We start from the raw sequence: 27,067 nt of genomic DNA, 5'->3' as shown, positions 1-27,067 counted from the left end.
ATGTTAAATAAGTTTCCCTTTTCGTTTTTACAATTACAGAAACAACTTTCCCAATAAAAATGTATTTATTGCAATTATATTATCAAAGTAAATGAAGTTGTATTACGAAGCCTCTACAACAAAACGAATCTGCGGTTTCTGAAAAGGTCAGAAATTACTGACGTAAACTGGCTGTTCCTAGTCTGTGGAGAATGTAGTTTTCTTTTGCTCCGGAGTCTTTCAAAGCAAACGTGTTCCGCTCGTGAATAAGACTCCATATCCCAGCGGTCATCGCGGGTAGCGCGTCGAGTGACGGGACGCATTAGCTCACGCGGACTGTCTCTGGGAGTGCTGAGTCGAATATCTTCTCTGGCGTTTACCGTTAGAAACCGGCTGCTTTACTTCACCTGAATCGGAGACAAACCATCACAGCTCGAGTTGGGACGCTCTCCGTTACTCCGAGGGGTGACCTTAACGTCGGGTTTGGGGCGGACACTTCCGTGGACCAAGAACTGCGTAGCTGAAATCTCCTAGTAGTGAAAATCCAAGACCCACGATGGACCCGAGAGACACTGCCCCTGATTCCTGGGAACAAGAGGACGATGTGGAGGCCACAATCGACGGACAACTTGAATCGGCATTCACGTCGCTAAACGTGAACGCCAAACCGTTTGTGCCCAATGTGAACGCCGCCGAATTTGTTCCGGCTTTTTCCATCAAGGCACACTCGGAAAATCTCGATTCTGTCGGTGAGTTCACAAACACGTTGGGGAGCTACGCTAGCTAGCAATGCGCTAGCTGCTAACAGCAGCCTGGGCTGGGTACATGCTAGCTCACTAGCCTCCGTACAGACACGCGCTCCTTGAAGCGCGACAAACTAGCTAACTTAGCAGCTGTGCTGTTTGGTATTCCAATAATTTGTTATTTCTGACAATGTAGCTTTATCCACAAACTATCAACCCCGTCCATAGTTCATCGCCGTTCGACTGCTGGGCGGTGTTATAGTTTGTTGAGCACTGTCACAACTGTCTTAAAAGTCATGAGCCCAGCCGGCATTAGCTTGTTACAAGTAACCGGGGGTAGCTAACTAATGTTAGCATTTCGGTTAGCCGCTGTGGTTTTACAATTGAGCGCCTGTGTCGCTCTGTGTGAAGTCAGTGCCTCTTAGCTGGGAACTGTTCATTGCAGCAGGACATTAAATCAGGAAAAAATGTAGCTGGCAAACATCCACGTTGTCACTGTGAAACAGTCAAACTTCACATGATGATTAAAGCTAAACTCGTCACTGAAGAGAAATTAGTGGGAACGTGAGTGTTTGGTGTGACGTGGATGTTCTGACGCACTGCTGGTCAAGAGTGGAGCAAAATGTGTCATTGGAAACCGCGTAAAATAGCAGAGACCTAGAGCAGGCTAAGCAATGTCACACGGCAGTCCTCAGAGGAAAACTTTTAGTTAGCATGTTCCTCATAACTCCAACAGATAGTTTGTCAGATACTGCTGTTCATATTCAGTGTGTCATCTGCTTAAAACCTTCCACTGTTTGGCCCATACACACCACACAGACCACAGGCCAGTAGAATCAAATGGATGCTTCCAGTCCAACGTGGAGTTTACTGACATAAAAAAGCTGTTAAAGTCCTCCATATTGAACAGATTATTGTGTAAGAGTTGACAGATTATCGGCCTGGTCGATTATTGGGGCCAATGTTTGGCCTTTTACTCGTTGTCTGTATTGGCGTTTTATTGTAATGATCTCTGATCAAATCGATTAATTAAAAAGGTGCAAAGAAAGTTTCAACATGGGAGGAACTTTAATTGTATTAAACCTCAGGGAGCTATTTTTATTTATTCTTTTTTTTTCGTTTAATTTTTCAGTTGGCTATTTAAAAAATAATGGGAAATTGTTGTATATGAGGTTGAAAGTTGAAAGATTTGATTAAATATTAGCTAAAGGCAATTAAACAAAGTCTTGTTTGGGAGTTTGTTAAATCTCAAGTTTTAAATACTGACAAAGATTTTCACTTTTAATGCATATTGGTTCCAAATATCAGTTATCAGTTTCATTAAATACTAGTAATCAGTATCAGCCCTGAAAAACAAATATCAGTCAACCCCTTTTCTCTCTTTTCTTGTGTTTCTCTCTGGCCTTGACTTTAGGTTGCCTCTGAAGGCAAAGTGAGATCTCTTTATGACACATCTAGGAACTACACTTGTTTTCTGTTAGCCACAGACCGAATAGAAATTCCTCAAATTCCCACACTTTCCCTTTAAGTAAATGTGGCCTGTAGCCGGAAAAACAGGCAAGGCTCCTTTAACCCACTGAAACATGGACTGACATCAGTTTTCTTGTGCTGTGTTGAGATGTCTTTCACAAGCTATTTAACCCATAAAAATGTAAGCTAATTGGTTTTTCTTTTGAAAACATGAGGAAAAAGGAAATGTGCAACAAAAAAAAATCCTGCATATTGCAAGACATTCAAAGTGAAAAGAAAAAAACATGAAAATTAGGTTAAAAAGGGAAAAATGTCTTGTCTGTATGAATACTATAACATATTTAAAATTGTGTTAGGAAAAATGTATATGTATCCATTTTTTTAAATAAACTTAAAAATTTTGGGGGGGGTCATTCTCTTGTTAGGGCCAGAGCCCTGACTGCAGGTGGTCGTGAAGCTGAGGGAATTAAAAGTAGTATTTTTCTCTAAAATTAATTGCCTTTTTGAGGGCTTTATCATACTCAAAAACTCACAAAACTTTGCAGATGTATCAGAACTGGTGAAAAAAAATTGGATGATTTAAGGATGTCTTGCTTATTTGTTTTAGTACTCTACTTTTTTTGTGTACTCATTTTTGGGTATATGTCTTGTTAAGTTGCTTTTTGCTTTCTGCCCGTGTTTTTGAAAGAACTCAAACTAATTTGCTGGGGTTTTAAAGGGTTAAACTAACTTAAACATTAACTTAACTATTGTTTCTTTTCCAGTTGCTGTTGAAAAGATATCCAGCATGGAGGTGTCAGAAAGTGCTGGTATGTATGGACTCTGTGTTTAAGTGTTAAGACTGCCTCTGTGCCTTTTGTCTCATACATGCTGTTACTGCTCGCCTAATTGTCTGGACATGTGCAGGCCCATACTGAATGGACTGGATTAACAAAGCCTATAGTGACTGTTACATCATGAGACCCAAATACAGAAGTTGAGTTTGCCTGAAAGCTCCATTCCCCCTCTCTGTAGTCTTTCAGCAGCATTGGCTTTATGTATCTACATCTGCCACGGGGGGAGGGTTTTCTGCAGATAAAAAAAATGTCAACGGTTACCACAAACTAACTGAACCGTTTTGTTGTAGATTAGCATCCGTTTGTCTTTAGTTTAGACTCAGGCTGTCTGGATCTTGCTCTGCCACATTGACTCAGGCTCTGTTTAATTACTGCTTTGAACAGACATGGCCATACTCAAGAGGGAGCTGTGCATTGATTGTGCAGCTACATTGGTTATTGTTTTCTCTTATAGTGGGAAACGGTAAAATACCAAAACTGCTAACATTAAACTATTGTAAGAATTAGTATCATTTATACATACAGCAGCTCTGCTAGCAGTGTTACTAGGTCATTTAATGCTGCAGTCATTTAAATAAACATGCCAGGATTCTTTAAAAGCCTACAGTATTTGTTTAACACTTGAGTGGAAACATGTCCCATCGTTGGAAGAAAATGAACCAAAGAAGTGTGGTTGGATGTTTACAGATGATGACCACAGCAGTTAAGGTGTGGTCACCTTGTCTGCGTTGTAAGTCTTGTTGACTGTGAACACATTAGGCAGGTTTCTGTTGTAAGTTTATGTTTCAGAGCAAATACAGCCGTGTAACTAGTAAAGGTAGTTAGATATTTGAACATTTGTTAAACCACATGAAATCTCCACACTGTATGTATAGCAAGTTTGTAAACGTGACAGCTCCCTGCTGTAAATAAGCTTTTATCGTTCTCAAATGTATTCAATCCAGAAAATGTGAAAAGTTCTAACAGAATACTGAATTTAAGAGATTTTTCAAAACCTTCTTAAGGTCCTGACCTGTGAGTGTTGACAGTTAGGGAATCCCTGGTAGATTAACTTAAGATTAATAGTTGGTAAGACAAAGTAAGGTGTGGGATGCACAAAAGTATAGGGTATTTTGTTAAAGTAATGCAAGAAGTTAAACAAGATTTGGGTTTATAATGATTTTGTGATACTGTTCACATTTGAACCAATACCAGCAGTGGTACCCAATGGTGCCTTTTTCTGTACTTTACTTTTTCTGTAAAAAAATGTAATTGTTGAACAAGTATTGACGTAGTTTTGTTTTATTACCCTGCCGTCATGCATCACTGTGGTGTCCACACAGAGACCGTTGCTGCTGAGGCACTGCCGGCCAACCCCATTTTCTACACTGAGCGTACCTTTGACAGCGGCAATTAATAATAAAATGTTTCATTTCATTTATATTTATTTTCGACAGAAATGGGTTAAAATGTGAGATATGAAGATATCCTAGTTCACTGACAGTCTCATTGTGACCATGGTGTGTTGGAGTGTAATAAACATATGATTTATTATTATTTATTAAACTTTCCAGCATTATATAAAAGTTAAAAGCTCCATCTTAAACAAACTGTAGGTACATTGAAGCACATTGTGCTGATAATAGGCCAGCCTCTCCTGACGGCAGGACTCTGACTTCAACTTCTGTGAATCTTCTGTGAAACATCTGTGCTATTAATCATTTTACTCAGGAAAAAACAACTTTTGAGGTCTGCCTCTCCTATAGCTGCCAACATTCCCAGTTAGAGAAAGGGTGAAAATAATGTCATGTGCTTGTGGCCCCAGCCCCCCAAAACATTACATCCGCCCCCGGTAATAATAAGAACTCAGTGGGAGCGGCTGGATGAGACACGGAGTGATGCGTCCTGGTGTTTCTAAATAATTCATCCAAGACCGAGTAAACCTGAAACTAACTAAAGAAGGCACTTTCCACCGCTGCAAATTTGGCTGTTTCAGACACTTTGGTGCTGCTGTCATACCATCAGCTGTTTGATCCGCGATAATGAAACGCTGTAGAAGCACATACGACTCGGTTGTCAAACACTTAGCTGTTCTAGAGTCATTCACTGCATTTGGTTTGCCTCGTTGCTATTCTTATTATCACTGACTGTTCATGTTGTCTGTTAAAACATGGCTGGAATTTATTCTATCGACATTCCATTGACATCGCGTTTGATATCATTTTATCGCCCAGCCTATATATATAACTATGAGGTACTCTGAAAGTGCAGACCTCCATCGAGGCTGAGAGTCCAGTCTACTATGATATGCAAATCTGCAAGCGCAATAATTATATGTGTGCTTTACACTGAACAAAAATTTAACGCAACACTATTGTTTTTGCTTTGTAAGTCAAAGATCTAAGGGCCCAATCTTACAGCCGACCAAAAGCATAGCACAACTGTCAGTGTTAGTTTTAGACTGACGCAGTTGTCATTTTTGCAGACGATGCGGATGTTGTGTAAGTAATATACTGGTGCCCATCTGTGGGCCTATGGGCGTGTAGGTCTAAAAATGAGGTGTGGTCCTGCGCATTGTTGGCATTTTGCGATATTGAGACAGCTGAAACCAATTGCACCATTGACCAACAAGGACCTGGTTAGAAAGTCAGAATGGCGCCCTGTTTTTTAAAGGGTGCCTTATTCGCAGAGTAAGGTGCGCCTAATAGGGGGGTTCACAGCACACATAACATGCTGCTTCTTCCACACACAGGGACATGCTGACAGTCTGGGTTGGGTGAAGTATTTTAACAAGTGAAATATGAATGACATTGTGTAAAATTTAAACATGGCAGAGATCAGAGCAGAGCTGTTGTCTGACTCCTCATTCAGAGAGACGCAGTGAACATTCACACAGGAAGAGCAGTGTAACTTCATTAATTATTTTAGAGACTAAAACTTCATTTCTGTTTCCTCTTTCAAGTTTATAACAACAGTGTTTAGTTCTGCTTAAATGTCCCACAATATTTGCTGCAGTGACATTACTGCTCTGACTGCATCACTCTCAGCAAAAAGCAGCTTGCTGCTCCAATATGTTTAACCTGCCATGTAAATAGTGGTGTACCAGGTGCAGACGTTCCTGGTTTTTAAGGAGAATGGGAGATGATACTCTGATTGGTTGAACTCATGTTTTTGCTGAAACACACCTATGATTAAATACAGGACAAGACAACCCTTTGTGCCTTACTTTGCACCCAGAATATGAGCCATTTGACTTCTAAAAGTGGAGTTGGACACACCCTGAATGCACTTATGCCATGCAGTTAGAGACCATGCACTGTTGATTGTTTAAATAGGGCACATAGTCCTTTATTTTGTTGCACAAAAAGGCCGTTTAGTTGCAAATTTATAAAATCCATGTTAGTGAAAACCTCTTCTTTTTAAAGATAATCCATTCACCTGACAGGTGTGACATATCAAGATGCTGATCACACAGCATCACTACTATACAAGTGCACCTTAGGATGGTCACAGTAAAAAGCTACTCTAAAATGTGCAGTTTTGTAACACAAAACCAAGGACAGAGTTGTCTAGACTGGTTAGACAATGCGTACAAGGTATTATGTTATGATACTTTTTTCTTTTTGTGTCTGTGAGAGCGAGAGAGCCATAGGAGAGTGTTATTGAGGTGGCTTAAAAAATGTGACGGTTTATTCTCAGTGTTTGATATATAGTTATTTTATGCTTGCATAGATTTATACATACCTGTGAAACAAGCTGTGGTACATGACGTAAAGTCAAGATGTCACCCAGCTCCACTTCAATACAAAAGCACAGCTAAATACATATCAACTTTGTCAAACCATGTGTAAATACTTTAAAATCAGACAGATGTATCAGGGCGACCTCTGGCTCCCTGGGTAGAGCGTGCGCCCCATATGCCTCAGGCTCCTGCAGTGGCCCGGGTTCGAGTGCGACCTGTGGCCCTTTGCTGCGTGTCATTCCCCCTTCTCTGTCCCACCTTTTCTGTCTCTCTCAAACTGTCCCATAAATAAAGGGAAAATGAGGAACCACAACTGGTAAAACACACTGAACCACAATCTGTTTTCTGCTGAACTGTGTAGGAGGCTTGATGTCAGAGCATTGTCATTGTTTCCTATTTTGTCTCCTCTTTTGGGGCCGAGTGTTCATTGCTGTCTTGCTGTGGCACTACACTTCTTCATCACAATGTTTTGTGATATTTCTTGGTGGTGGCTGTCTCTCATGCTGTGATGGCTATGTGAAGGTTCACTTTATGTCAAGCTCTTGTCAAAGAGAGGCATGGAGGAAAACAAATCATAAATCACTTCCTGATTGGACAAAGCTTGCATTAACAGAAATATGGAAGCCTCACTGACAGAGGTTGAAGCGACCAGCCTTCTGAATGACATCTGTCAAGAGTTTCTTCATGTGTCCTAGAGTTAACACCCACATTCTTAAAATTATTCAATCACAATCCAATACATACTGTAAAAGTATAGCTAACCTGCAGATAGGGCTGGGTATAGTTTAAAAAAATTACAATACCAATACCAATATTAGTACCGTTAAACGGATATAGATACCAAAAGAGTACCTCATTCATTACCTATAATATGGCATAAGTCAGATAAATATTCTACGCTTGACTATACCACAACACAGTCTGTATGGGTTGTAGCTGCTGCTGCTGCTGCAGGAGTGTGAGCTCTGCATCAGGGACAGTCACTGAGAGTCCACACAGCCACAGAAACACAGTAGCAGGGCTAACTGTTGACATTACACGGCTAACGTTGCCTGACTGGGATTTAAACTGGTTTAAAGTTTATTGGGACCGTTTAACAACTCGGATGTGTTAGCTGCCGCTGCTAACCAGGCAGACATTGAGCTGTTTTGCTAATTCAGCAGGGAGTCTGAGCGTCTGCAATCAGGACCCCAGTGTAAAAAAAGATCAAATGCAGCCTTTGTTTGATTGGACATTTGCATACTACTTAGTATTGAGTTGTCTTGGTCAATACCATAAAAGGTATCAAGTACCGATACCCAGCCCTACCTGCAGGAAACTCTTATTAGTTTATCTCAGGCTCAGTGAAAGGAAAAAAAAAAACACCTCTTGGCAAACAAACCTGGTTATTGGAGTCTGTTTTAGGAGACCGCTAATGGGTGTATTTTACAGCCGGAGTCTCTCTTGTACCTTCCAGTCTTGGCGAACCGTGGAAATTATACTGACTGGCCGTTCACTTGATGTCACAAGGTTGGAGTTTCCAAGTTGGAAGTTGTTCTTCTGACTTGGTTGTGTTCATGTACTTTGAGATGAGAAAGTGGGATCCTAATGGAAGCTGGGTTGTATTTTGAATGCTAAGAGCGTTAAAACAGGAGCAAAGAATTAACTTAAAGCAAAGAAAACAGATAAGTTGAGCCATGATTTCAAAAATAAGTATTCTAAACCACTACAGTGTAGCATAAAAATAGTGTTACCTGACTTGTCAGGATTTATGCTAGAAAAAACTTTCTAATTAATCTAAGTAACTCTCCATGGACAACAGCTACCAATAATACCATATTACACTGTACATGTGATCAAAAATGTGATACTTTATACATGAATTGACAAAAAAGTTTCTTACCATTGACCAAACATTGACTTTCGCCTGACATGTTTCTGTAATTTATGACATCAAGTTGAGAATTCGTGTTATAGAATTATCTTCGAGTTGCTGAGTTATTTTTCTGACACTAGAGGCCGTTCATGTGAATTTTCCCAGTGGGAAGTCATTCCAATTATTCTGACATCACATGAACGCATTATATGAGTACCTACCTGGTGTATATACTGTATTGTAAATATGCACTTGTCATTAAACTGTGACTGCAGATGCTAACATTCCTATTTTGATCTCCTGATTAGTTTTGTGTGGTGGAGATTTGTTGTCAAAACTCCGATTTCAAGTTTGTTTTTGTGATTGTGGACTGGATTTAACTAAACTGCATTGGGTTGTGAGAAAAACCAAGCAGACTGTGTTTGGTGACATATAATTTATTGTTATTTGCTATGTGCTTTATTATTTTGTTTGTTTGGACAGAACTATTTTCTGTCTGTTTTATAATTATTATTTGTCAGACAGGACAAATGACGTGTCAAACTTACTACAGGTTTGCAACTACAATGCAATGTGAGTAGTTGAGGAGATATTTGTGTGCTAATGAATGTTTATAGAAACAGTGAAGCTTTGGGTGTTCTGCTTAGGTTTGACCATGAACAATAAAGAAGGTTTTTCAAGACACAAATTCACAAATGGGCAGAGCAGCTTGATGAGATCTTGCTGATTCTGCTGCTGACAATCTTTGAAGATTGCTCTTAGTTAAATCACAGAAAAAAATTTTGTTTTCATACCACATTTCTAAGTCAAGTCCATACAAGTAAACTATTTACAGGTTACATTGCACAGTAAGTATTTGTTTTTTTCATCCTGAATACATGTCTTTATTCCTTTATTCTTCAAGGTTTCATGGGGCTAACAGCTTCTTTGCTTCTCGTCTTTCCTTTTGTGACAAGACACTGATCACTGCAATTTACTGTAAACAAAGTCTTTTGTGACATAGACAGCTCAGAAAATGTTTCCAGTAACAGAAAGTTAAAAGAAATAAAAACATAAAGAGAACACAGATATGCTGCTGATCACTGATGTTCAGCTCCGTTTTACTGCCCCAAATGAACATGAAAAAAATGAAAAGCATTAGCCTCGTCAGTGTTTCACTCCCAGTTAAGTAGTTTTAAGTATCTTGTCGAAACAAAGAAAAGGGCTCTGATTGATGTGGACCGTGTTTGTGGCTTTGCAGCTCCAGTGGAAAACGGCGACACAGAGATGACCACAGAGGAGCCGTGGGACCAGAAAGAGGCCGAGCCAAACGAGGAGGAGCCAGGAGGCGGCTCTTGTGGGGACAGGGGACCATCGATGGCAACAGTGGAGGAGACAGCTCCAGAGATGATGGAGGAGGAAGAGGAAACGCCAGCACCCAAGGTTCCACCTCCACCACCAGACGCACCCAAGAAGGAACACATCAATGTTGTGTTCATCGGACACGTAGGTCAGTGAATACACCTGTCTTCTGTTGGCCATTTAGCAGATTATAAGCAGATCAAATGTTACCTGATAGCATTGCTATTAAGCTGGAGTGACACAAATGTGTGTTGGGAACTGACAAAACCCCAGCTCCCTCTTGTTGTTTAGAGGCAAAAAAAAAGCAAAAAAATGACAAAAATTGCCCCAAAAACAACTACTGGTGCACTTAGCCAGTCGTCAATAACCAATCTATTCGTAGACCCTCGCGTAGATATATAGATACATAGATGGGTAGATAATGTTTATTGTTGTTCAGCAACAACAAATTTATTGCTTTTTAAAAATTTCAACAGCAGTTAATTTAAAGATTATACATTTTATCCAAACAACTGTATTTATTCAAGTTTCTCACCAAAAGAAAGATTAAGAGATTAAACTTGAACACATCATCAGCGCGTTATAATTTACCACGCTCATTATCTTTTTTTTCTCCTAAATAGAGTTTACAGGCATCACTATGTAACTTAATGTGACCTTAGTTAGCTGTTTGTTTTGGCCACCAACTGCTAACAGTTAAAGTCAACTGACTGACAGCCAGTTTCAACATAATGCAATGATTGTGAGTTTTTCTGCTTTTTTAGCCCAAAATTCTTGTGACACAACTAAATAACATCAGTCGCTGCCATCAGTGAATTTAATTTTATTTGCCTATTTGCTGATGACCGTCAACAAGGTGACTATAGACCGATTAATCAATGCATCCCTAAAATGTATTCATTAAAGACAGTTGATATAATAAAATCAAAAAGATTAACTCATTTTACGGCACTAACCACTTTATTCAAAATGAGGATTAGTTTTAGAGTGATGACATCATAAACTACAACAGACATTCAAAGCTTCATTCAAAACTCTCAACAGAAGTTTTAAATGTAAAAAATGACATTTGATACTGCCCTTAAGGGTACTGAGATATCAGTCAGGCGCAATTCTTATTCCAGCTGACATCTTTCCGTTCCGTGTCCTTCGTTGTTTGTTGACACAGCTGTTAAGTGTGCAGATATTTTACCTTCACTCTGTTATCAGTGATGTACTCCCTAACAAGTTTGAATGTCATTATTGCCTCTTATCACTCAGCGTAGCCTTTTATTTCTCTGGCTGGCAGATCAAAATGTTCAGGAACTTCCTGCTCCTCTGGTCTGTAATATCTGAGTGTTTCAAATCTAAATCCATCCTGCTTTCTTCTTTTGCAGATGCTGGCAAGTCCACAATTGGCGGACAAATCATGTGAGTAGAAGTTTCCCTTTTTGGGTTACCACCCCCCTTATGATGAGTGAAATTCCATCACCACATCAGGCTTCTGACAAGTTTTTCGCTCCTCTTCTCTCCTACAGGTATCTAACAGGCATGGTAGACAAGAGAACTTTAGAGAAGTACGAGAGGGAAGCCAAGGAGAAGAACCGAGAAACCTGGTGAGTGTCTCAGCTAACTTGCTCTTTGATTGAATCTAGAACTTGAAAAGTTGTTTGATGACTGAATTAAATCATGAGGGCCGTACACTATAGTTGAGATTTGACTCTTGACTCACCTCCTTGACCAAATCAACACTAGAATACCACTGTTCTGTCTCCCAGGTATCTGTCTTGGGCTTTAGACACCAACCAGGAGGAGAGGGACAAAGGCAAGACTGTGGAGGTGGGCCGAGCGTACTTTGAGACAGACAAAAAGCACTTTACCATCTTAGACGCTCCGGGCCACAAAAGCTTTGTGCCCAACATGATCGGAGGTGCATCACAAGCAGACTTGGCTGTTCTGGTAAGTTCAGGGAATGACCAGCAGTGCACATCAGATCAAAGCTTAACTAGTTGTCTACCAAGTAGTCTATAGGCGCATTCATAGTTGTGCTTGGGTGCTACGCAGAGAGTACATCACTCTGCAGTCACAGCACTAAAACCAGCGGTGGGGTTTCTGTGAAGTGTTGTAAAGTTTGACTTGGTTGAAAACAGACATTAAACATGGTTTAATAGCAACGACTTCAAAGACAAGTATCTAAATCGATGTCATTGTCACGCACAAGATTCACAGACAAAATATTTGGTCTTACACTAGACATGCTAACAATATTAGCACAAGCCTACGACATTTAACATTGTATAAATTAGCTTAGCAGCTAACTGGGTTTTCCTCTACTCATATGAAGCCTGAAATAATAGTAACTGTTAACAAAGGTGATGTTACAAAATTCAGCTCAATTATAACACAACAGTTCACAGACAAAACAACTGGACACGTTCTCCCCACAAATACAACATGATAACATTATTAGCATAAGCCTGTGACATTTTACACTGCATAAATTAGCCTAGCAGCTCAGAGTTTTTCTCTACTCGTATGAAGGTAAGTTAGTTAGTTACTTAAAATGCCATTGTATGGGCGATTTATTATCTTAATAATTTCTTGTTTCTTATCTGTAAAATAACAGTAAATAAAAGAGGGACATGGCTCTCAGCCTACAAGAATAAACAGGAAGCCTGTGCTACCTGTGCGACGTGTTGTTAAGTTCTGGAGCGGTGCACGTCAGGCTACGTCGGAGGTATGAAGAAGTAGTATAGCCGTATAAATCCTGCTTTAGAAACTCAAAAGATCCAGCAGGTAAACCCTGCGCGATCTCCATCAGCAACCATGAAGACAACAACAAATCAAACCATTAAAAGGGAAATAGTTGTTATTTTCAGTCATTAAAATAAATAGTTTTATTGTCAGGAGGTCAATTACACCATTGTTGTGCAAACAGCAACATAAAAGTGAACCCTTCAGTCCTGGTACTAGCAGCAACCAGAAGTTCCTTCCAGTTTGAATGAAGGCCGCACATCCTTGTTTGAATAGCACAGCAAAACTTTTTTTTCTTTCATGCTTTTCAGGCCTCTAGGAGTATTGACTTTTTTCACTGCCGGAACTACAGCACAAGCACCAAAACTGGAATTAGGTTAAACAAAATTAAGCACATTATATTTACAGGAGTTACAGTTTTGAGTTAAGCAATATGAAAAGGCAGTGAACAGAAGTGACTCACCTCACGTATGGTCACTTCTATTCCTACTGCCTCAGTCTGCAGTTGAACCCATTTAATACCTCTGAACCTAAACACTTCCCTGTGATCAAACAGCACTTTCACTTTATTGTTGATCTTGCTGTATTTTTAGGTAAATAAATTGCCAAAAACAAGTCTTAGTGTAACCTGTAACAAAGGTCAAGGTTTGTTTACTTCAATTCTGATCATTTCTGTGAGCTGTTAGTTACAGCAAGGAAGTACCCTTTTCAATGTAATTTTTAGCCCTTGTAAACATATTTACTGACTAAATAACTGTGTTGATCTTCAGGTGATCTCTGCTAGGAAAGGCGAGTTTGAAACTGGTTTTGAGAAGGGCGGACAGACGCGGGAGCACGCCATGTTGGCCAAAACAGCTGGGGTCAAACACCTGATAGTCCTGGTGAATAAAATGGATGACCCTACAGTCAACTGGAGCCTGGAGAGGTGGGTACAAGGTTAAACAGAAGGGGTGTAGAAATTCACAGAATGGCTCTACTCATAAATGCAACAATAAACAGCAGCTCACGAGTCACCTTGTATCAATAAGTAACATGAAATAAATAAAAGCAGATCTGTACTAATCTTTTACTGAATAAGAAACAAATAGCATGTGACAAAACATAGAACAGGCTGTGCTTCTGTGTTCCTTCACAGCTGTTGGCTTTCTGCAGTAATCTGTTTTTTTCTGTACAAGAGGTTTAAAAAAGTTTCTGTTATGAGTGTAGGGGACAAGTAAAAAGTTGAAATCTTTTACTAACTTTTTTAAAAAAAAGTGATTGAACAGTTTCTAATGAGCTTTTCAGCAAATGTGTAAATTGGTTGACGATTCAGTATTTGGTGATAAAAAGTTATCAGTATCAAACAATAATATATCCCCACTGAACACTATCAATTACAGAAGAAGCTCCCACCTTTTTTTTTGTCTGGCCAACGAAAAAAAAAAACCAACAAAAATAACTAAGCAACTGTAGCTGGTCAGTGCAGTGAAGTTTACTTAAAATTGACTCCATTCACAGATAAAATACAGCTTAACAACAAAAACATCTCACAAAAGTATAAAATAAAGTGTAAAATTAATGTCAATAACAATTGTATCTTTTACATTGCATGAATTAGCCTAGCAGCTAGCAGATTCCTCTACTCAAAGCTTAACAAATATCTAGGGCTGCCCCTTTAAAGTCAGAGGTTCAGAGTGGTGAATTTACAGCGCACACCAAGTTAATATGATACAGTCTTTGGCTTTTGTTGATATCTCTTGTCAGCAAAAAATGTTGCTGCACATTTGTGATCCATAGTTAGCACCTTTAGCTTGTTTACTATAAGATGCAAATGTAGCTTAAACGCTGAGCGTCCTGCTGAGCCTGTTTAAACTTGAAAACTTTTTTATATGGAAAACAAAACAAATCATCGAATATTTGTATTGAACTGCCAAATCCAATTCGACTGGCATGATTCTGCCCTTCAAATAACGTTATTTAAACTCTTTCCTACTCACAGTTGGTGTAAGTCACTACATCTTCTGACAGAACAGCACGGTTGAATTTCAGCTTGAATGCACATTTTTTTAGCCTAACATTGTTTAAACAGAGCAGCTAATATAGTGAGAGCAATAAGTTAGCAGAAGGAGATTCCTGGCCAGGTCTGTCGTGTTTCCTGAGTTTTTATATTATAATATTTCTCACATATGGCATGTGCTCTGTCTGTTGACGAGTCTGGATGTCTGCACTCAATGTCTTTTATGTTTTCAACTGAAATAACCCAGTACAAATAGTTGTGAAACTTCTCTAGTCAAGGGATACCTCGATATGATCCTTTTTGTGGAAAAAAAGGTGTATTTTTATTGTTTTGCTCACAGCCAATCACTGCAAATGCAGTCTTGATTTAATGCAATATGTGAATGGCCCACTACCACAACAGCTGCAACCCATACAGTACAATAAAGTACTCTATTGGCATTGGTATCACTACATTGGCACTGGAGTCATAATTTTTACATTTAAATGTCATGTCTGTGGGGTTATGCATGTGCATTTTAGTCCTTTTCCACCGAAATGTTCTGCAATCTATGGAACTAGAGGAACAATTGCAAGAACTAAAGTAGTAACTCAAAGTTAGTGTTGGGCAAACCAAAATGAAGTCAGATAAAAACCTACATAGGTCAGCGGGACCTACAAAGTTAACAACAGTGAGGTGCAGAATAGTTAATGGGTTAATTTAAAGGGACACGGTCATTGGACCAACAGAAAAAAAGCAATGAATGGAGCTGATGTTTGTGAAGAAGCCTGACTGTCCTCTGGTGTCTATGGTCAGATTAAAGGCAGGCTAAATACCAAACACAACACAGCAAACTTTGTGTCTGCTCTGAGTAATGTTACATTTTTGTTAATACACAGCTTATAAACATGACTGCATCTACAATACTTTTTATGAGCTTTTTTATGAGGAAAGGAATGCACTAAACACATTTGTTAGACCTCAGGAATACAGAAAATTTGTGTATTTTGTGATAGGTGAATGTGACGACGTACTGTGAAAGTGCTTTTAGTGGTCAATAATACTAGAAAAGCGCTATACAAGTACAGTCCATTTGCCATTTACCATTTACTCCTGTTAGTAATCTACTCTGTAAGTCCTTTCTTCCAACAACCACTAGCTACAGTTGTTGTTTTTTTTGGTTTTTTTTAATCCAAGTTAGATGCAAAAACAAGCTGTTATTCCCCACGGTCTCTCTCTACCTGCTGGCTGCCGGCTATTTACGGTCCTGTAACCACTATGTGTTGCAGTGTCTTTAAGCTCAGCTGTCTGTTCCACCAATAGAGAGCAGAGGCTGAGCTCTATTGGTGCCTGCTATGCACTACATACAATGAGTTGAATAGAAAGAGGAGCACCTGTATTTATGACAGTGTTGAAAAACATACCTTCAGGATTTCCAAATACCCTGGTATACCATTTTACCATGATACCTCCCAAGCCTACACAACACATATCTAGACTGTGGTGTTTCGTATTCTCCCCCACCTCTCTCAATACCTGCCAACACAACTGATACACTCATTCAATCTCTGGACGTTTCTGAAGTAGTAGTGGCAGTGTTTTATAGCACTGCATTATATTAAGATGTCTTCTAGTATTTTATCTCCCGTTTGTACTGTATGTAAATGATCATACCCAGAGGTGAAAAATGTTCACACAGCTACCTCAGATCTGTGTTGTTTATTGAGTGTCCATGCCTGTACATGTCATCTACGCACATGAAATGGCTGCTGTCATGTTTTTTTTTTTTTATTCCTTCCTGTTTAAAGATGTTGACGTCCTGCTGTTGTTGTGCCCTCAGGTATGAAGAATGTAAGGAGAAACTAGTGCCATTTTTGAAGAAGGTGGGCTTCAATCCGAAGAAAGACATTCACTTCATGCCGTGCTCTGGCCTGACAGGGGCCAACCTGAAGGAGCCCACTGACATGTGCTCCTGGTACACGTAAGTCCTTCAGCTGCTTCTCATCAGCTTGCTTCTCTTCGAATGCTTACCATATAGTAAGGGTGCTCAGATTGATCAGCCACATTTCGCAATCAGACAATATTTCTTCTTAATAGTTAAATCAGCGGTCTCTTATAAGGCCGATTAGAAGATCCAATCAGATGACACAAAACAAGCAAGACAAAGTTATTAAAGTGATCAAACCAGCCTGGTGGTTCTGACATACTGTAGCTCACACTGAATATCATTGTTACAATCATGGTTTACTGCTAACCTGGTGTCCATCTTACCTGCCTATCCTGAGTGCAGAAAAGGGCATTCACTACTGCTGCATCTAAGGAGTCATCAACTCCTCCCAAAAAATGGTCATGTAGACAAATAATCTCAATGTTTTGTTTTTTTTTACCCAACTTACAAGGATTAATTCTCATCAAAAAGGTCTAAATACAGTCAGTTAACTTAAGGTTGACTAATGTTGGTGGGACCCACCTGTGAGTAGGTGAAATAGAGTCTGTGATTTGCTCTGAGGCTGTTAACAAATGAGCCGCCATCTGATTGGACTAAACAAACAGCTGGCCTCTCTGAGCTGGAGATACTGTCTGACTGCAATAACAACACTACTGCTGTCTTAAGCCTCCTGCAGACTGTGACATTTTTGCAATCTTATGATTAAGTTTAGTGCTGCTACATTGTGCAGCATGGATCTTATTAAACTTGGGTACGACATCAAGATTGATGCATGCACGCAGGCTACGACATGCATGCTTCCAGTGATCGCTGTGGCAGCACCTGCACTGAATAAAGTGAAATGATTTTTCTTGTTCATCCATCTCTCCTAACTGCTGTCTGTATTTGATCATTTGTTTCAGAGGGTTACCATTCATTCCACACCTGGACAGTTTGCCAAATTTCAACAGATCAAGTGATGGCCCTGTCAGATTGCCCATTGTAGACAAATACAAGGTAAGACACTTACAGAGGCCTGTGTTCAGAGTTGAGGGAGAATATGGCATATATTGGGGCAGCTGTGGCTCAGAGGTAGAGCCGATCGTCCTCTAATCGGAAGGTCAGCGGTTCGATCCCCAGCTCCTCCAAGCAACATGTCGAAGTATCATGTGTGTTCATGATTACTGAGTAGAAGGTGGCTACCTTGTACGGTAGCCTCAGCCACTAGTGTGTGAATGTGTGTGTGAATGAGTGAATGTGGCATGTAGTGTTAAAGCACTTTGAGTGGTCAATAAGACTAGAAAAGCGCTATACAAGTATAGTCTATTTACCATTTACCATGTTTACTGTGCAGATGGACAGTGCTATTATTCAATATTATACAACAGTTAGTTCCGACCAAACAATTTGATTGGTTGAGAGGCATTCCATGAGTGATGATATAAGAGTACGACATCACTGGGACTGTTAATTTTAAACTCTGCATGTATCACTCTGCTTCACAGCCGTTCAAAATCCATTAATTAGTGTTAGAGTGTAAGTGGCATATGTTTTAAAAGTGGTATATAATTTTAAAGTGTGTCTTGAGCTGACTGGACATGCTTTGGAGTTTCTAAAAGTTATTAGGAAGCCCAGGAGGGGGCAGCTGTGACGGACAGGTTTTGGTAAACTGCCGTTCACTGGGAGTAAACCAGCTGTCACAGATGTTACAAGGATGTGCAGTGAGAGAGGGACACACTCATCTGACATTATCCACAGCCTGAGAGACACAGACACACACACATGCTGTCTGATCCGGGACTCAAGGTGAGGGAGATCACGGCAATGAGTGGACATGCGCTGGATTGACGAACTGTCTTAACAAACTAACTCATCTGAATCTCACAGGCTGCCAAAGTGTCTGTTAACAGACTCTGATTTCACTGAAAAAACAGAGATAAATGTTCTTGATACTAAGCATTTGCTCTGTGCATAACATGAAAACCTTTGTAACACAGATTAGCAAGCAGCATGCAGGGAAATGTTTATGCGTTGCTAGGCAATAGCTTTCATGTCCAGCGGTTGCAGAACAATTTGTGTCTGCGGAGCCAAAAAAAATCATTAAATAAACAAACAAATCATAATCTGTCGTCGCTTGTTAATATGAACAAATTAAAGGCGCTTGTAGAACTGTTTTATTAAAGCAATATCACACTCGAGGTCATGTGTTGTGCTGTATATCATCACGGCTGTGATTATGTTCGGCCCTCAGCCTGCGGCCTTGTGCCTACGACCGAATAGCAGCTGTGATGATATACGAGCACATCACTCCCTCTCGAGTGATATTGCTTAATTTTATCATAGCTCTAAGTTTGCATAAAATCTTGAAATCGGTCTTCTGCTCGAACACTTGCGCTGGTCCACCGTGCATGCAGAAGAGCTGTGAAGTGCACAGATTTTCTGTAAAGAGCCTGCTGCTTGCATTCAGTGCCCATGTTGTGATAGTTTTGGTATCTGGTTTATTTTTTCTGAGTAAATCTGGCAGGAAAACACACTGAATATCTATTGTAAACAATATTTAGTGTATATTAAATATAATATACATGACCAGATTATGATACATGGTAAGATATAGATCCTGTGCATCCATATGTTTGTCTGTTGTGTCTAAACGGTGAGCGAAAGATACAAGCGGATACACAAAAGACACACAGTCAGAGACACACAAGCAGACAGGGACAGAGCTCTCCATGTGAGTAAACACATTAGAGGAGCAGGATCGCCTGCTGACCAGCACAGAGAGATGCACCTCCGTGTGAACGGCCAGGCGACTGCTGACAGGCGGCTGTGTAACAATTAACACATCGAGGCAGCTAGCTATGTGTCAGTGACTGTAGTTGTCTCTTGTCATGTTGCACTTGTCAGACTCAAGCTAATGATTCCTGCAGTGTAAGACACAGCACTGTACAACAGATCAGATCATCAATGAAACAAAAAGTCCCCTTCATATAGAGGCCTCAGTGGGTTTAAATGGTTGGGAGAAAGGATGGAGGCTGTGGCTGTGAAATTTACTGAGAAAGGCTATGCTTTTTCTCATGGTTTTCCACAGTCTATGTTCCCATTTGCTGGCTGCATCAGTTACACCCAAAGTTATTTGTCAGCATGTTGTGGCCTACTAAACCAATTAAAGGCTCATTCAGTGTATTTATTGTGGTTTCTATAAATGGAAACATGTATAAACATCTGATTGATTGATTGATTTTTCAAAACATTGCCAAAACCTGCTGTTTTTAGATGGATGTAATACTTCTCTTGTCATTTAAGTGACATCAAATGAGTTTTAATGATATCTAGGAGTCAAATAGGGTGCAAAAATATACTTAAAAATGCCGATTTCAAGATTCTGCCTTTAGAATTTCTTTACCTAATGCTCTTCCACTGTGTCCTGCTTCATTTTATAAGCATCTATCTGCACAGGTGACTGTCACATGTCTCTAGTATCCTAGAGCCTTTTGGCAAATGCGTTTTTATTTCAGTATAACAAAAAGTAATATTATATAATAGTACCTATTCACTCTAAAACTGTAATGTTTTTTTCAGGTGAGGACAAAAAATTCTATTTATTCTCCTTCGTTCCTTCATTAAATCTGGTCTATTAGCATCTTACAGCAGCTTACAGCTCTGAAGTTCATCTACCATTTATTATCTTTACTTTAAGACATTGGGCTCTATCTCACTCTCAGCGCAAGGCCGTGCACAGCGCAAGTGTCATTGCTAGAGTCAGACCAGCACAGTTGTCATTTTCACACCCGGCACCCATCTTGTGCTCCCCTGGGCATGTCGATCTTAAAGTGAGGTGTGGTCAGGGGCACTGTTGGCGGAGTGCTATTTTGAGGCAACAGAAAGCAAATGTGCTATTGACCAAATAAAAGATGGTCTGAAGCCAAAGGCGCAGTCTGTTTCCTGCTATTTAAAGGGTGGATTATTCCGATAGCAAGATGTGCCTGCATGCAGCTCAGATGTTTGGATAAGTCAGGTGGAACATCACCACTCAGCCCGAAGTCGGAGCATTCTTTAAGGCATGTTGTGTGTTGCACAACATTGATATGTGCCATGGACGTCTCTTGGACATTAATGGGGGCACATTACAGGATGTAGGACGGCGTGAGGCTGAAAGCCATGTGCTGATGCCAGTGAACCCAAATGCCAGCAGCAACATGCACACTGAGAGATCAGCTCCTCCCGTTTATGCTTGATTTTAGCGCTGAACTGAGCTTGTTTACCCTCCTCCTCACATCACTGTACACTTTTCAGCATTGTAAGGCTGTTCTGGGGATTGCAAAAAATGATTGAACCTGCACCGCCACGTCCTCTCATGTCTGCTTTACCTCTGCTGCTTTTGTGGATATTTGCTGCTTCCACAAATTATCTGCTCGCGCGCCTTCACCTCGCGCACAAGAAGATCAGATTCTTCAGCAGAACACCTCTCACATCTATTATTCGCCAAATCAGCCACATTTATCGCATTTTGCCAATTCCTGGCACGTCTGGCTTTTAAAGGGAATAGGAGCTGATGCACAGATTGGCTAATTCATGTTTCGTCCAAAACATACCCTTGACTAATTTAAAGTTCAAATACAACCCCTCTGCTCTGTACGCCACACCTGGTGCCCAGATTATCCGCCGTTTAACTAGCAATATGGACTTTGGCATGCCTTTAACGCATTTGCGCCATGCGCTTTAGATAGATAGATAGATAGATAGATAGATAGATAGATAGATAGATAGATAGATAGATAGATAGATAGATAGATTATCTAAACAGGGCCCCTTGAATGTTAATGTGAGTCTTGTGGTTGCTGAGATATACTCCATATTAAAATGAGAATTTTTGAGCAGAGACCTGAAAAAGGGGAGCAGTGTATAACAGGTCAATGCAAACACAAGGTTCTCCTCACCTGCTCTGTAACACTCTGTCGATCTGTCTCCTCAGGACATGGGCACTGTGATCCTCGGCAAACTGGAGTCCGGCTCCATCAGTAAAGCACAGCAGCTGGTTATGATGCCAAACAGGGTAAGACATCCCACAAGCCCTTTCTTCCATCTGTTGGGAACAAGAAAGATGAGATTTTAGAGAGGGAAAACTTAACTAAAGAACATTTTTGGTTGTGTTTTTGTTTTTTATATAATCTGAATGTAGAAATCGAAACCTCCCTCTGGTTGTAAATTTAAAACATCTCCTTTTTAGAATCTGCACTTTATGCCCTGCATCATTGTGTCATTGGATAAATCTGGTGAAATCCTCGTGGCTGACATAATAAAGAACAGATATCATGTACTATACTGGCCAGTCATTGCAGAATTCATTTAAAAAAATGTTAGAATATAATTACTGGCGGCTACAGTCAACTAGATGCATTCCATTTTGTCCTCCATATGAAGTTTGACCTTGTTTTTAAATGGCAGAAGCAAAGCAAATCTTTTTATAGTGTCGCAAGGCCGTTAATGAGAACTAAATGTTCAGTCTGTGATAAGAGTAGACCTGTTATTACTGTTAATACTTAGACTGTGAGTAACTGATTAATTCTCTCGTCTGCTGTTTAACTCTTGCTCTGTGTTCAGTGATTTTGTTTCAACTTCACACCACAAAACACTTTTCACCTGCACGTCTTTAATCCCTCTTCTGCCTCTCTCTGTCTAATTTCATGAGGTTTTATTCCATGATGTCTTATTTCATGTGTTTCTGCCTGTTGTCCTCACGCAGCATGTGGTGGAGGTGTTGAGTCTCCTGTCAGATGACGTGGAGACAGACGACGCCGGACCTGGTGAAAACCTCAAGCTGCGGCTGAAGGGCATCGAGGAGGAGGAGATCCTGCCCGGCTTCATCCTGTGTAATGCTGAGAACCTCTGCCACTCAGGGCGCACCTTTGACGCCCAGGTCAGTATCACTCTGCAGCTCAGGGCTACGATCACCGAGCCGCTCCTGACTGTGTTTATAAGTGCTCACACTGCACCACCAGCAATCAGGATTCACACTCCGAGCACAGAATCTTAGCCATGAACCAGTTCCAGGGAGTGAATAATCACACTCTGATGTAATGACCTCATACGTGAAATGAAATTGTAACTCATCGGCGTCCTGGTGGCTCAGTGGATAGAGCGGCTCCCCATATACAGAGGTTGTATCTTCACCGCAGCGGCCGTGGGTTTGACTCCGGCCTCGGCCCTTTGCTGCATGTCACCCCCTCTCTCTCTCCCCCTTTCGCGCTCACACTGTCCTGTCCTAAACTCATATTCAAGTAATGTGCATATAGTGTAATAAAATTTTTCAGTGCATACTGTAATAATAATCTTTTGCATATAATAAGTAGGAATGCACTGAATGTGAAATTCTGGCTCAATACCAGTGTTTTTCTGTTGTTGTTGTTATATATTCCTCCTTTTGTGGTAGATTTCTTTACATAACAAAATAACTAAACTGTTTTACAAACAACCTTTAGTACACCCTATTTTCACATGAAAAACATGAAGAAAAAAAGCAATGCCAGTCTTTCTACTCTATAAGATTTGCCATAATTTTCCTCTCTATTGTATATTAGATAAGATTAGATAAATTCGAAAGACTATCGTCACAGTGGGAAATTTGCCTTGGACTTCATCTCTGCAGTATAAAAAACAATAAAAACAGCAATGCATGCACAGTAAAATACAACAATTAAAAACTGTATACTTTCAGCCATCAATTGCACATGCCCATCATAAAAATGCACACTTCACAGCAAAACTTTGCTGGCCAGCAAAAAAGAAATATAATTATAAATATTTCGAGCCCAGGTGGTTTTGAGGGCTTAAATGGACAGTTGGAGTTGTGGTCTGGTTGGTCCAGTTGTGTCTGCTTAGGTGGACTCTGTACCGTTAGCCTTATATTGCTTTAAAAACGTTAACAAATTTCTCCCAGAGACGGCTGCATTTATTCAAGTTTCTCACCAAAAAATACATTTAATAATACTACATTTGAACATGTCATGATAATTCTTATGATTTTCCATTTGCAGAAAACTCATTTTTACTAAAAGAGCTTAAAGGCATCATAATGTAACATTAATTAGCTCTCCTCCTGCTTTTGTCAACATGGATTTGTTGTTCACAATTTAGCGCTATCTCGGACACATATAGGGTGCGTCCCCTGATGGGACAATAGTGAGTTAACCGTGTCTTTTCATCCCAGAGGAGTCTCAGGGAATATCTGTTTTTCCCAGACACATTTTCTATTGTCCCCTCAGTGATGGGGCTCCTTTAGTGTGGCACGCTGCTTTATTGCAGGCAAAAATTAATATGACGCAGGCGGCAGTAGCTCAGCCCATAGGGACTTGTGTTGGAAACCAGAGGGTCTTTGGTTCAAGTCCTAGAGAGGTGACTGGCATTTGTAGAGGTGACTGTTCACTTTCAGGGCACTGTTGAGATGCCATTGAGCAAGGCACTGAGCCCCCCAACTGCTCAGGGCACCAGTCCATGGGCAGCCCCCTCACTCTGATATCTCTCCATTTAATCCATGTATCGGTCTGTTTGTACCTGTGTGTGTATTTCTGGTCTTTAATAACTTTTAACAGAGTTAACATTTCCATCTGGGATTTATAAAGTATGTCTTCTTCTCGTGGTTCAGCTGCTGCAGAAGAGAGCTTTTAGACTCAGCACAAAGAGCATTTAAGTTTCACTTTCATACTGCCTGGCATTCTACTGCTCCATCTGTGCCTAGAGTATGCTCTGTGCTCCAAGAGTGTGGTGCAATCAGTAAGCAAACAGTATATATAATAGCACTTAAATGAACAATCCAGTTCCAAAAATTCAAAATCAATATGTGGTGCAGAAGATTTAGTCACACACATAAAGGAATGTCTGTGAAACCCTGAGATAGGCTGATAGCAATCAACAAGGCAAATATCGGACAATACCGATGTGCGGCATATAAATCAGTGCATCCCTAATAATAAGTTAAAATTTCATTTCACAAGTTATTACCTAAAAAAATTAAGTTTTTTTCTGGACTTGAGCATCTAGCTGGTGTTGGTTTATCCCTCCCCTCTCACTGCTGTCTGGATCCCTTTGAGCAAACCGCCATAGTGGAAATGGCCCACAGAGCTGTGGGGGGGATCAGCTGGTGCACTGAGAGTGCTCTTCAAAATTAAATGTTTGTTGATTTTCGATGTGCCCTCCATCATCTCTCCACAGATTGTCATCATTGAACACAAATCCATCATCTGTCCAGGTTACAACGCAGTCCTTCACATTCACACCTGCATCGAAGAAGTGCAAATCACAGTAAGACCTTTAATGCCGACTTCACTTTTTACCCTTTTAACATGAGGCCTCCACACACACAGACACACATACAAACACCACTCACTGTCTCACAGTAGTGTTTGAAGCCGATCAGGAATAATGATTGGTTGTAGAGGTAATAGTGACATTTGAACAAACATAGCATTCTTCTTTCATTGTAGTTTTCTCTTTTTTCCTCTTTATTGTACAAAAATCAATGTACATGCACATATTGCCAGAGAGAGGTGAGTTATTGTGGTTGTGGAAGTTTGGGATGAATGTAAATGTGCTCCCTCCATCTGCAGGCCTTAATCTGTCTGGTAGACAAGAAGACAGGGGACAAAAGTAAGACACGGCCACGATTCGTCAAACAGGACCAGGTGTGCATCGCCCGTCTGCGCACGGCAGGGACCATTTGCCTCGAGACCTTTAAAGAGTTTCCTCAGATGGGACGGTTTACCTTACGGGACGAAGGTACAGCATCTGTAGACACTGGGGGGTGGAGCTATCCAACATGTCCTTGCCATGGGTTTAACATGTTCATCTGGCTGGTTTTCAGTCTCGTATCAATGTGCTGTTAGATGATTAAATGTTCAGCTCCTTCCTGTTGAGAGCTGTTTTCTCCTGCAAACAAAGAAACTGAATCTCAGCAACAAGCATTTCTGCAGCTGCAGCTACTAACTAGCACTAACGCTGATAAGTATTTTGACTGTAAATCAGTTCTTTTTTTGACAAAACAATTAGTCTATAAATGCCAAAGAGAGCCCAATTTGATGTCTTAAAATGTCTTGTTCAGTTCAGGCAACTAGTCTTTAAACCCAAATGTATTCAGTTTATAGTGCAGCTTTAGCTACACAAAATATTGATAAATAATAAGGATGTCCTGATCATCTTTTTTGCCCCTGATGAGTCATTTAATATTTAGTACCTGCCAATGACGATATATATATTTTATATACTGTAAATCAGATCATCATTTGAATCTGATCAGTACAGGAGATTAGCTGTTTACAGAATGAATACATGAAATGTTTTATTGTATTCTCATCTCAATTTAATGTTGGAGCTACAGGTTGTGATCATCAATTAGGTTGTCACTAAAACCTGTAGAGTTTCATTAAAAGGTGAATTATTTTTTGCCTTTAGATATTTAGAAATAATGAAAGCTAAGCCTTTAAGGTTCTATAAGATTCAAAAGGTTTTGGATATGATAAGTTGATGTGAATTCATTCTGAGCCGTGCATCAGTAAAGTGAATCGGGGACAGAGATGTGATGGTTCTCTTCTGTTGTGTCTCAGGTAAGACCATCGCCATCGGTAAGGTGCTGAAGCTGGTCGCTGAGCGGGACTGAAGAGGACGGAGCTGCCTACGTGTCCTGGTGAGAAAGAATGGGCGGAGCTCGGTCATAACCCGCCCACACAGTTGTCAGCGGCGACGGCACCTCCCTGTCACGCCCCCCTTCAGCGTGCCGAAGAACAGCTTCAGAAAAAAACTCACGTGAAAAAGAACCCGTTTTTAAGCAAATGACACCAAGATGAAGTCCACACGAGTCAGCTTTCTCATATTGAGAGCTCAGCTATGCCATTTCTGGGTTAGCCCTCCCTCCACCTCTCCCACCTCCCTACTCTGGTCTACTCATCATTACATGATTTATTTTTCTTTTTTTTTTTCTTTTTTTTTTTGCTTTCATAAATGACAATGACAAATGGCAGAAGTTATATCTAAACAGATGTGGACCAGGATTTTGCTTGGAATATAAAGGATGATTTTCAGAAGTAAATTGCAAAGAAATTGTTTGAAAGAACTTAACCAGTTGAAACCAAAATGTTTATCTTGGGTGTACATGTCTCCCTTTGCTTTTACCCAGTTTTTGGTTTCTCGTGGCGTTCTGGCAGTGTGCTTGAGCGTGTTCAAATGTTATTAAAGCAAACAACTATGACAATAAAATAAATTGGGAAAACAGTGTGTTCATTTTCAGAGCACAGTCCACTGGCTGCTTTTTTACAAACACCAAGTGGTCTCTTTAAATGCAGGTTTCCATTTAAACATAGTCTGGGTACATGTTGAACTATTTTTGTGAATGCTAGTTAGCATTCATATTATTGTGATCCAAATTCTTCTGTATTTTTTTGCACTCTATTTCTGCATACTCTTAGCTACAGAAAAGCTTTAAATATGAGAATCTTTAG

The 27,067-nt window shown here is 40.2% G+C and overlaps 1 protein-coding gene across 1 annotated transcript; it reads left to right on the top strand.

The window, feature by feature from the left end:
- The first annotated feature begins 255 nt into the window (after positions 1-255).
- Positions 256-26,857, top strand: gspt1l (G1 to S phase transition 1, like). The gene is made up of 14 exons (XM_042504965.2): positions 256-728; positions 2,957-3,001; positions 9,845-10,093; positions 11,322-11,355; positions 11,463-11,540; positions 11,703-11,883; positions 13,449-13,603; positions 16,494-16,634; positions 17,504-17,597; positions 21,553-21,633; positions 22,324-22,497; positions 24,789-24,878; positions 25,184-25,352; positions 26,177-26,857. The coding sequence occupies exons 1-14, from the start codon at positions 536-538 to the stop codon at positions 26,227-26,229; spliced, it is 1,737 nt and encodes a 578-aa protein (XP_042360899.2). The 5' UTR covers positions 256-535; the 3' UTR covers positions 26,230-26,857.
- Positions 26,858-27,067: the final 210 nt, after the last annotated feature.

This window comes from Plectropomus leopardus, chromosome 18 (assembly GCF_026936395.1).
Source record: "Plectropomus leopardus strain MGB_pleo_1.0 chromosome 18, ASM2693639v1, whole genome shotgun sequence".
Taxonomy (NCBI): domain Eukaryota; kingdom Metazoa; phylum Chordata; class Actinopteri; order Perciformes; family Serranidae; genus Plectropomus; species Plectropomus leopardus.
This window is presented reverse-complemented; position numbering and strand designations above follow the sequence as displayed.

Coding starts and splice junctions, on each gene's coding strand:
- gspt1l (XM_042504965.2), top strand. CDS start 536: ATGGACCCGAGAGACACTGCCCCTGATTCCTGGGAACAAGAGGACGAT. Junction 3,002..9,844: donor GGAGGTGTCAGAAAGTGCTG/GTATGTATGGAC, acceptor GTGGCTTTGCAG/CTCCAGTGGAAAACGGCGAC. Junction 11,541..11,702: donor GAGAAGAACCGAGAAACCTG/GTGAGTGTCTCA, acceptor TCTGTCTCCCAG/GTATCTGTCTTGGGCTTTAG.